This window comes from Odocoileus virginianus, chromosome 27, assembly GCF_023699985.2.
Source record: "Odocoileus virginianus isolate 20LAN1187 ecotype Illinois chromosome 27, Ovbor_1.2, whole genome shotgun sequence".
Lineage (NCBI taxonomy): Eukaryota > Metazoa > Chordata > Mammalia > Artiodactyla > Cervidae > Odocoileus > Odocoileus virginianus.
The window spans coordinates 18834235-18846146 of NC_069700.1; the positions used below are offsets into that span (position 1 = coordinate 18834235).

Here is an 11912-nt window from a genome sequence, read left to right on the forward strand (position 1 = left end):
TGAGATGAGAAAGATGCAAAAAATAGAGATGCAAAGAGAAACACAGAGAGATAAAGAGATGTAGATAAATAGTGACAAAGATGCAGATAAAGAAACATTGATTTTCTTTTCTGTCCACCCTTATGGCACACCATGATATTTCTAGTCTCCTTCAAGAAACAATCCCTCCTTTTGGCACCCAGTTGGCTGGATCACTTCAAAATAGATTCCTTCATTCTTCAGTGGTTTCCTACCTTTGTTCATTTGAGGAACTTCAGAGTACAGATAACTCATAATCATGTTTAATTATGATAAGAAGCTCTACAGCAAGGTAAATGGTTTCAATTGCTTCTCTTACACAGTTTGTTGAGGGGAAATGGGAACAGAAAAACTCTTGGGGTCTGAGTAGATGCAGTTGGTAGCACACAGGTCAGTGGAGGAAGCAGAGTTATCACAGCCAGATTCTTGGTGGGAGGGTCACAGGAAATGACCTGGTGACTGCATCAGAGTCACTGTAGGATCTGATCTCAGAGGAATAGGCTGACAGGAGTTGGGAATTCTGGGCAAGAACAAGCAGCTATTACAGAAGAGCAAAATCCAATCCCCATCAAAGTATCCTCAGGAGTCAGCGCATGAGCCCTGTAGAAGAGAAAGTGATCACACACATCACCCTGAGGGATGCAGCACCTCACCTCTCATGGTCCCTGTAGCATTAGAACAAGTTGAGGTCCAGGGCATGTCATCATCACCTCCCCTAACATCTGGATAAAGGTGAATCTGCTAAAGAGGATGCAGCACTTCACCCTGACACAGATGTGTGAGAGGCAGGGGAGCAGCTGTTATCCTTCTGGGGGATATAAAGATTTTGATCTTCTTAGTAAACTTAATAACTCACCGTTCTACAACTAGCAGCCTCATTCAGTCACTTATAAATGCCGACAGGCAGTAGCCACCAACATGTGGCACAAAGTGGGCATCATCCTGGTGTCTATACTAAGATGTGACTCTAAGTTTCACATAAAGATGCCACCAAAATTATGGCCTGGTTCTGGGGAATAACCTCAGGAGTTTCCTGAGAAACAGCAAACTTCTCCCTTAACTCTTGATCCCATAGCAGAAAAAAGGCCATGAACAAGACCGCTGTGCCCAGATACACTCACCTCACACCCTTCCCTCTTTTACCTGTCCCACAACCACTACTGACACAGAACTAAAACAGTATCTGCTAGTGCAGGCCCAGGAGTTCCCGCAAAAGGTCTCATGACACAGACAGCCAGTATCTCACCCACCCCAAAGGGAAATGAGATAAGCAACTTAATAGAAAATATATTTCTATCCTACCCATCCTCCCTACCCACAAGATCTTTACTGCCCTAAAATAAAATCTTCTCAACAAATGGAAATGTCACTAGTAGGAAGCCCTAGAATGAATTTCACCTGTCACCTCTATGGCAGGGCTACCTTTCAACCAGTAAAATCAGATTCCCAATATCTCTCTGGGTTGTTTCATTTCCTCTCATCCCCAGCTTCACTGCCTTCCCTATCTAGAGGAAGAAGTCTCCCTGAACAAAGGGTCTCAGTCACAGCCCACCTTCCCATTTCCCCAGAGTTCCTTACCCTTCTGGCTCCTGTGATGGACGATGAGGCCCAGCCCAAGGAAAATCAGCCCCAGCACGAAGCCCCCAACACCACTCAGCATCTTGCTCTGGGCAGATTCAGACTGTGCCCCTGGGGAGCAGAACCTGAGTGTCAGCATTTGTCCCCACATCTTACCGTGTCCCTTTGAGAATCCTGAAGTCCAGCCTGGGGTACAGGAGGTGAAGGTATTAGGGGAACCCAGTTTTTCATCCCGACCACCCCTAGGGGAGGGACCAGTAGATCTTTGGACACAGTGGGCAGATGGGAGAAGGGGAGAATGGATCCCTGCTCCTCAAGGACACTTCCATAACCTTAGCCCCTAACACTCTGTTCACAAGTCAATCCTGCAGAGCTACCAGGGCTGGTTCTGAAAGACAATAAGATCAGGATTCTTCTGATGCCTGTGCCATGAGGCATGAGTACTCTTGTGTCCTGTGATTTCAGTAGTGATGCCAGGGACAAGGGGTGAGATGGGATAGACCCAGGAAGCTCTGCCCACCCCTGTCCTGTGGGACCCACTCTGAAAGGAAACCAAGCGCCCTTACGCCACTCCACCATGATGGGGCTCTGGAGGCTGGGGTGCTCCACGCGGCAGGTGTAGACATCTCCTCGCTGGGGGGTCATCTCCAGCATCACAAGGATCTGGAAGGTCCAGTCCCCGTTTCTAATAAGAGGTGTGGACACAACGCCGGCTGTCTCCTCCTGGTCATTCCGGAACCACCGAACCTTGATCTGGCCTGGATAGAAATCTGTCACTGAGCAGACCAGCAGGTTGTGGTGGTTTAGAGCCTCAGTCCTGGATGGGGAAATGGTCACTGTAGGTTCCACTGAGGGAGGAACAGACAGGAAAACACACAGTGAGATATGAGACCATACAGCATGTCTCCCATGGAGAAGAGTCCTTTCTCGGTTCCAGAGTAGGAAGATCCTCGGATTCCAAGTCTTGGATTTAGATTCAAACTTGTCCATGTTATTAGCGTGACTAAACATATTATTCAATTTACTTTTCATAGTCTCAAGAGATAATCGTAACCATTCTATCAGATCGAAATTGCATCCAACTCTTTCTGACCCTATGGGTTGTAGCCTACCAGATTTCACTGTCCATGGGATTCCCCAGGCAAGAATGCTGGAGTGGGTTGCCATGTCCTCCTCCAGGGGATCTTCCCAACCCAGGGATGGAACCTGCATCTCTTAAGTCTCCTGCATTAGCAACTGAGTTCTTTAGCATTAAGCGCCACCTCGTGGCTCAGATGGTAAAGAATCCATCTGCAATGCAGGAGACCCTAGTTCAATCCCTGTGTTGGGAAGATCACCTGGAGAAGGGAATGGCAATCCACTCCAGCATTCTTGCCTGGAGAATTCCACGGACAGAGGACCTTGGTGGGCTACAGTCCATGGGGTCACAAGGATTCAGACACTGAGTAACTAACACTTTCACTGTGGGAGTTACTCTATTTCTACTAATTGATAAAAATGAAGCACTTTAAAATTATAAATCACTGTATTATACAGATCACTATTTGTAAATTTTTTATAAATAAAAATAATCAACCTGGACTTGTTTCCCCGTCTTGTCCACCTTGAAGAGGACCATCAGGACCAGTTCTAGTGACTTGTGCTAGGACAGTGACACTGCTTTCTGTTAGTCAACGTGCTCCTCACAGTAGAGAAAATCCAGGTGTTTTGACTCCCAGCTACTGCTAACCATGAGCTGCCAAGAGTAGTCATGGCCCACAAAGACTGAAAACTGAGACTCTATGAACATGTTTATGTCCAGCAAAGTAGGATCACAGTGGCCATCACATCCTCTTACAAAGTAATGGTTCTCAAACAGGCTATATTCTAAAATTATCAGCCTGTAACACTAACAAATTTGAGAGCAAGAGCACTTTCCACATGTTGCTGGTCAATAAAGCATCTCTCTCAGCTTTTAGCCTAACCTTAGCTCAGAGGTCATACTACGGTGAACTCCCCACAAAAAAAAATTTACATTATGAAATACATAAACCTCCATCTCCACATCATACATGTCATCTGTTTTATTCTTTATTTATTCACTTATTCATCCATTCAACAAATATAAAGTTGACAAGCACTGAGAACCCAAAGATAAACAACAGATTATGGTCCTTGTCTTTACAGAAATTTCATTCTGGTAACAGAGACCAAGAAAAATTAATGAATGTTATTTCAAAAGTTGGCAATTTTTGAACTAAACAAAAGGGGACCTTAAAAACAAATGACATGGGCATCATGGTTGCCCTTGTCTCAATTCCTTCTCAAATGGCTACTCACAGTCAAATACAATGCACCTCCTTACCTGTTTTAAACATATTATCCTTTTTCTCTTTAGCCACTTTACTGCATCTCCCTTTCCCTATAGCATGAAACTACAGTAAATATTTCAAGTATGTTTTGTTTGATAATACATTATGTTCTCTCACTATCTTTTTTTCCTAATTGTTTTGTAGCATTTAAGTGAGTTTAACTACTAGCTGCCTACCCGACTCCATCCTCCTGCTATTAAGAATAACTGCCTTGTTCAGAAATCAGACATGACAATCATGTACGCTCTCAATAAAAATATTTTAAGAATCTTGTAGAAGTTGGCCTGGGTTAATGCAATGTAAACATATAAGTGTAACTGGGTCTTTCCAAGTTCAGCAGACAGTCTAGTCACCCCAATTACACAGCTCTCATGAGCCATCATCTGGAAAGAATCATGTCTTTTATTTTGACTTTAACTCTTGATCAGGTTCTTTCTCCTGATTTCTGACTGAAGTCATGGTCAGCTATGTGGACTTATAAAATCTGTTCATCTCAAACAGAATGGAAGTGAAAATGAAGGGCACAAGTTCAAGAGAGACATTTTAGGATAATTTTTATAGAAAAGAACACAAAAGAGCAAAAATATAAGTACTGGTGACATGAGGATGAAGAAGAGTGTAAAATAAACTAAAAGTTATGTGAACATATATAGGTAAGAGTGGGGTCAGACTAGGGATTAATCAGTGAATTTTTCAATCCCTCAAATACATCATTTCATCCCACCAACACTGAAAACAGTCAGAAACAGACTCATATCTATGCTTCTGGTCATAATTGACTTTGACAAGGCTTTGCTTCTGTTAGACTCTATATACATGTAGAGTATATAGAACATGATGAGTTGTGTTTTTTGAGGGCAGGGGCACAGTTCAGGACTTCATAAATAACTGTGGTGAATTGCTTAAACTGTTTATTATGTATCAATATTGTTGTTATTTTTAGTTACTGAGTTTTATTTTGTATCAATATTGTTGTTTAGTCACTGGGTCAAATCCGACTCCTTTGAGACCCCACAGACTGTAGCCCAGCAGGCTCCTCTGTCCATGGGATTTTCCAAGCAAGAATACTGGAGTGGGCTGCCATTTCCTTCTCCAGGGGATCTTTTCCACCCAGGGATCAAACACACATCTCCTGCATTAGCAGGAGGATTCTTTACCTCTGAGCTACTGGGAAGCCATGTACCAATATTAGCATATATAAAGTGGTGATGCTAATTGCTAAGTTACTTGAAAAATGAAGTGGCATAATATAGATGGTATTTGGTAAGATAATTGTTTAGAAATAGGTGCTCATTAAACGGGTATAATTAGCTTTCAGAATGTCTGTCCCAAAGTGGATGAAGATATTGGAGGGGGAGCGGTTGAGGGAGGGAGCAGAGGAAGGATAGGGAGGGGTTAAGCCAAAAGAAACCTGAAATTATTTTTATCCAATAATTTAACAGCATTAATTTATTTACCCCAAAACATCAGTTCTTTCTATTATGCCAGCTGCCGTGTTTTTCTAAAAAACTCAAACTGCCTTACAACACCATTCAAGTATTTTCTTACCAAACACTTTTTTCCTCAGACTTCACATTCACAATTTCTAAACTGTTAAGATTCAAGTCAATAAGAGCTTAAAGCAATAAGCAAAATACTAATGGATAATTGATAAAGTCCTTTTCTAAGGCTCTATTTACATTTTTGTTTTCTCTTGAGTCTAAGTGGATGGGCTCTGGAGTACATCTATTCATTAACTTAACAAAGGTTTATGGAGTTGATACTCTTGAGAGTCCCTTGGACTGCAAGGAGATCCAACCAGTCCATCCTAAAGGAAGTCAGTCCTGGGTGTTCATTGGAAGGACTGATGTTGAAGCTGAAACTCCAATATTTTGGCCACCTGATATGAAGAAATGACTCGTTTGAAAAGACACTTTTGTTGGGAAAGATTGAAGCCAGGAGGAGAAGGGGACAACAGAGGATGAGATGGTTGGATGGCATCACCGACTCAATGGACATAAGTCTGGGTAAACTCTGGGAGTTGGTGATGAAGAGGGAGGCCTGGCGTCCTGAGGTTCATGGGGTCGCAAGGAATCGTACACGACTGAGCGACTGAACTGAACTGAACTGAACTACCTGTATTGGGTAATTAAGGGAGTCCCTTGGCTGAAAGAGGTCCAGCTCTAATGATATAGCAATCTATTTAAGAAATTGGCATTAATATGAATATTGACAAGAAACCTAAAGAGTGAAAACATATTCTTTCATGACTGTAATACGTCACCACGTGTGCAAGGTGCCCTGTGCGCAGCCCTGGAGCAGAGCTTGCTCCACCAGGTGGAGCTGTCAGACTTCCAGAAAGCAAACCTGCAAATCGGACCCTCGAGAGGTGACCCACACTGGGCAGGTTGCGCCGCCTCTGTGGGGAAAGTTCTAGGGCTGCCAACGTCCATTCCTGGCTATGCCCTCGGTCCCCACCCTCCATGCCGGACGCCCCGCCCCTCTGTCCCCTCCTTGGGTCTGGGGATTCCCCACTCTCTGAGCTTCCCCCAACTCCACACCCCCCTCCACACCCGCTTCCCGGCGGGCTGAGGGTGGATCCCACAGAAGGCGACGGGCACTCACCTAGACGCTGAAAGGTCGTGCGGACCTCTAACTGGTAGTTGTGTCTGCACACCGTGTCCGTCTCGGCCCGCACCCGCTCCAGTTCGCCCTCCAGGCGGTTCCAGTACTCGGCGTCCGGCCGCCCCAGCGGGGTCACCGCCCGGTACTCGTTCACGTCGCTGTCGAACCGCACCACCTCCTCCTGGTTGTAGATGTATCTGTTCACACTCCGCACCCGCTCCGTCCCGTTGGTAAAGTAACACAGGCCCTTAAACTGGTACACGAAATCCTCTGCGGGGAGACAGCCGCTGGTCAGGCCTCAACCCCACAGCCCCACTTGGCTCAGGCAGATGAGGAAGTGTCCCCGGCGATAGCTGGGTCCATAAACCTGAAACCCGCCGCCTCGCAACCCCTGTTCCAGGTCCAGCCCAACAGTCCCTACCCGGCCCTGCGAACCCAGATCCTACAGACGGCTCTTCCCCAGGCCTCCTGCCCCCTCTGAGGGCCCTCACAATGACCTTCAGGTAAGGAGACTTGTCGCTGAGGGGAGACCTGGGAAAGAGGCCCCTGCTGAGTCCTAGAACACAGTAAACAGGGAGGTCGAGTTGACTGTGCGTCCATCCCTGTACTTAAGTTCTCAGGTGAAATCTCATTTTCCCCTGAAGTCCTAGGCACCTCAGAAGAGAACAGGTGTCCATATAAGCACAAGAGTTCAAGAGATGACAAAGGACATATAGAATGAAGCTTGTCCTCGTCCTGACAGGCATATTCTCTTGGTCCCCATCAAAGTATCTTCCTTCCCATGCCTGGGTTTACTCTGAATTTCTGCCACCTCCACCCCAACTCCTGGGTAGTTAGAAAAGACTGGAAAATGCTGGGGTCCTAAAAAGGAAAGTTTATTCATGGAAGGAGCACAAGCTTTCAAATTATGTAGATTGGATTCCAATTAAACTGAGACATCTACTAGCTTGGGCAGGTTACTTAACAGAGTATCTGTATTATAAGTATAATTGTGTAAAATGAAAGTTATTATACTTGCACACAGGGGTGTTAGGAAGATTTAGAATTTATATATTGATATTCATCCTGTGTCTGAAATGAATGCTTTCTCAATATACATATATTTCTCTTCTTACATTTTCCTTCCTCCTAAATCCCTACCATTCTCAACTCAAGTCCCTAAATCCCACTAAACTCACTCTCTGACCATAAATCAGTGAAACTTGAGGTTAAGATTCTGTCTGTGGTCACCCAGGCAGCTCCATTCAAATACCAGGAGTTTGCTCCCACAAACTCTCCACTGAGAGTCAGGAATATAAAGTCTTTCCCTCAAATTCTGAGATGCAGAGTTCACTGCTGCCCTGCATTTCCCCAACCGAGGATCCCACAGTATTAAGTCCAAACAAAGTCTTGGGGACACTGAAATGACAAATCTTCATTTTCATTTTCAGTGAGAATCCATTCTCACTGTCTTCTTTGGAGAAATTCATATCTTTAAAAAAAAAAAAGTACCCATTCTCACTTTGTTTCAGCACTCTAGTAGATATACAGTTAGTCTCCTCCGCATTATAACATCCCTAGGCTTAAGCCCTGGGAGAGGGGATTGTCCTCTCCTTGTAGAAGCAGAAATGAGAATGTAACATAGCTCTCATGCCCAAAAAAGAGGAAGTGTGTGATAAAAGACAGTAACCTGAGCTCACACCCCAGCCCAGGGGTCCCTCAGAGCCTGCTCCCCAGAGTGGTGGCTCCAGGGAGCAGCTGCCCTGCACTTACCTGGAGAGTCTCTGCCCTCAACCCCTGGGGTGCTCAGCACCGCCAGTGTCACCATCACAGCTGCCGTCCAAAGGCCTCTGGGGGTCCGCAGAGCCACCATCCCAGACATGATAGAGAACAAAGGAAGAAGTAATGGTAGTCAACACAGCTCACCCCTGGTAGATCTGGTGAACTCACTTCAGAGAATAAAAGCCTATGAGAGCTCCCACTTATAGCAGGATTGGAGAGTTCCTAGGAAAGGAACCAATCAGCTGGTAGGAACCAATCAGCTGAAGTACCTCATCTGTTTCTGGGCAGACACTTCTTTTTTGAAGGTTCTTTATCTAATACCTGGTACTGTGTCCTCATCAAATTACACTGGATTGGGGTGAATATTTTCCTAGTTATAAAAGATCTGAAGATTGAATGCCTCAGGAGTTTAAAGAACAGAAAGGGGGGAAAAAATTATTCAAGAGTTCAAGAGTAGAAATATCTGTGATATTTACTTAAAACCTATTGCTCCTGAGATTTTGGTTAAAGGAAAAAAGCGGGGATCATATTTCAGAGAAAGAAAATTATTGTCACAGAGATGTTCACTTTTATTATTTTAGACACCTGAGGAGCCTTAAGTTGTGGTGGGGAAAGCAGAGTTTTTGAAGGAAATGGTTTTAAGCTGCAGTTCTATCATTGATGTGCTTTATGAGAGTTAATAAGATAATGAAACTTTTTGCCTCAAACTTCTCTATAAAGTGTGAATCATGTTTCATTCATTTTATATCTGGACCTTCATATATACAAACTTAAGAGTAACATAACTTGTTTAATATTACAGAATATTCCTCAGTTGTCACATGTAACTGTTGGCAATATCAGGTTAATATGTGAAATAAGAAAACAAGCAAAAAAAAAAAAAATTTGACAACCAAGACTTCCCCAGCAATCCAATGGTTAAGACTCTGCTCTTCTACTACAGAAAGTGTAGGTTCCATCCCTGGTTGGAGAACTATGATCCAACATTCCATGTGGCACAGCCAAAAAATTTTTTTTAATTGACAACCATGGGCTTCCCTGTTAGCTCAGTTGGTAAAAAATCCACCTGCAATGCAGGAGACTCCGGTTTGATTCCTGGGTCAAGAAGATCCCCTAGAGAAGGGATAGGCTACACACTCCAGTATTCTTGGACTTCCCTTGTGGCTCGGCTGGTAAAGAATCCACCTGCAATGAGGGAGATCTGAGTTCCATCCCTGGGTTGGGAAGATCCCCTGGAGAATGGAAAGGCTACCCACTCCAGTATTCTGGCCTAGAGAATTCCAAGGACTGTATAGTCCATGGGGTCACAAAGAGTCAGACACTGCTGAGTGACTTTAACTTCCTCTTTCCTATGATTTTTCATTACACAAGAATCTTTTGCATTTATGCTCTTTGAGTTAAAGTATTTGGAAAGTTAAGTTGACTTTTCTCTTAAAATGTCTTCAGCTGCTCAGATTCTCCCTGAACAATCTGTCAGCAAAGGCACAATCTGCTAATATCAACAGGATTAAGGTATAGTCAATTTCAGTTTTGGACAGAGAGTAAATAAATGTTTTATTTATCAGACTCCTCTTGCCCATGACTAAGGACAGTATCAAATGGATATAGAGTGATTAGAACAATACCTGGCATATATTAATGAACAAGACCATAAGTATCTCTCCCTCTTATCTCTCTCCTTCTCTCTTTTTCCTGAATTTTACGTTCTTCTTTCAAAACAGAGGACAGGATCTAAAAACAGAATGTAAAGAGTTTGCTAGGTAAAAAGAAATAGGGAAGAGGCAACAACAAGAAATTTCCCTTAGTTGCACATGAAAGCAATGAGTTATTTCAACATTCTGAATTAGGTGCATAGCTCCAGAGCACCTGAAACTGAAAAATTTGTCACTGGGCTTCCACCTGCAGTGGTGCACTCAGGACAAAGGTAGCTCCAGAATAAGGAGGGTTTCCAGGGTGGGATGGAAGCACAAAGAAGGAACATCAAACTCAGACCAGTAACTGGGTTGTGGGACAACAAAGAACGTCAGAGAAGGATTCTGAAGATGTCTCAGTTCCCTCGGGCCCACCTCAGGGTCTCTAGGAATAAACAGAGGCTTCTGACCCTTCCTCTCCCTCCTGTCATAAGAGGGAAGCTCCCTTCCCCCTGTTCTGGGGCTGTGCAGTGGAGGCTGCCTCAGACCTGGGGATTACCCAGTCTCACAGACCTCCTCACACAGAATTTTCAACTGGCAACAAGAGTGTCACCTTAAAATCCTTCTTCTGATTGGCTGAAACCTCATTCAAGGCTGTGGTTTGGGCTTCACCTACTGCTTTCCCCAAGCCAGGCAGCATTCTCTACGTGTTCTAGAGTTCTCTGCCCTGTCCTTATCTCTGCTGAGTTACTCCGGGCAGTCACTGCAGACTTGGCCTGAGAGGAGGCAACACGGACAACATTCTGATTCCAGGTGTTTAGCTGAATCACCCTGTGGAGGCAGGGAGCTTAGGATGAGACAGTGTGTATCCCACATGAGTAGATGGAGGGATCAAGAAATTGTCATTGATATGGGTGAGGGTCGCTGTAGGGAAACTCATGATACGTTCTCTGATTCCCTGAAGTGAAAGATAAAAGCTGTGAACTACATCCTTGTGAAAATTCAGGAAGAAATCATCTTCTTTGGTCAGCATCCAGTGGAATCTGTACTTGGTCAGTGGTGTTAACTGTGAAAGTAGTAATCATCTTGTCCGGAAGGGCCATCCAGGACCCTATTCTGCATTCAATTAAGGAAGCAACATTTGTTGTATATTATGAAAAGTTCCATGACCTCCTTAATGCCAGTAGTAATATAATTAGAATTATTTCTCCTCAGAATATTATTTCCCTTTCATATAAAATTGTCAAACCATTATCCTTAAATTTTTCCAAATGTTTGTGAAGCTACCCATATATGTCCCCTATATGAACACTTAGATGTAACCCATTACATGAATTTTCCATGACATATATAAAGTCCTTTCCATTTGCACAAAGTTATCTCTTTAAAATCACATTTTACAGAATCTGAAGGAAGAGTCAAATTAGTAACAGAGTGATCATGTATAAGCCATTTCAGTTCTGAAAAACTTAGTTTTGCCTCATTGGCAGAAAGAACACACACATCACAGGACCACTTCATGAAAACAGATGCAATTTGTAAATGTGCACTGCAATCTATGGTGAGGTGCATACACATTGGTTTTTAATGTAATAGTTGTTAGTTCATCTTTCCTGAGGTCATTAACAGTCTTGTTATTTCTCATTTCTGTTCAGGTGACGGAATCATTGTGATTTCAGATCCCTAACTCTTACCTCTTTATGGAGATAAAGAGAGGAGAAAACTCATTAGCCATATTTGATCATGAATCCCCTGCATTTTCTATCTCTGAACCCCATGAGTATCCTTGCAGAAAACTGCCATTTTAACTATAATTTCAGATCTCAGAGCCTTCTTCTCAGCAGGCTCATAAATGTGGAAAGATAAGTGCAAAACAGAATGTAATAAAAACTGATGAAAGAAGAAAATGAAGGCAACTTTGTGAGCTTCATAGATTGTTAATGACAGAGTCCAGGGTTCTATGTCACAC

The 11912-nt window shown here is 43.6% G+C and overlaps 1 protein-coding gene across 1 annotated transcript; it reads right to left on the bottom strand.

Moving 5' to 3' along the window:
- Positions 1–265: 265 nt before the first annotated feature.
- Positions 266–8491, bottom strand: LOC110143075 (boLa class II histocompatibility antigen, DQB*0101 beta chain). Its single transcript, XM_070456295.1, has 5 exons — positions 8304–8491; positions 6552–6821; positions 2163–2444; positions 1597–1707; positions 266–618 (listed from the first exon to the last, which is right to left on the bottom strand). The coding sequence occupies exons 1-5, from the start codon at positions 8410–8412 to the stop codon at positions 605–607; spliced, it is 786 nt and encodes a 261-aa protein (XP_070312396.1). The 5' UTR covers positions 8413–8491; the 3' UTR covers positions 266–604.
- Positions 8492–11912: the final 3421 nt, after the last annotated feature.

Bases quoted from the DNA above. Each gene is read 5' to 3' on its own strand.
- LOC110143075 (XM_070456295.1), bottom strand. From the start codon at position 8,412: ATGTCTGGGATGGTGGCTCTGCGGACCCCCAGAGGCCTTTGGACGGCA. The intron at 6,822-8,303 runs GTAAGTGCAGGG...GTCTCCCCGCAG, and splicing joins TGAGGGCAGAGACTCTCCAG to AGGATTTCGTGTACCAGTTT. The intron at 1,708-2,162 runs GTAAGGGCGCTT...TCTGCTCCCCAG, and splicing joins CCCCATCATGGTGGAGTGGC to GGGCACAGTCTGAATCTGCC.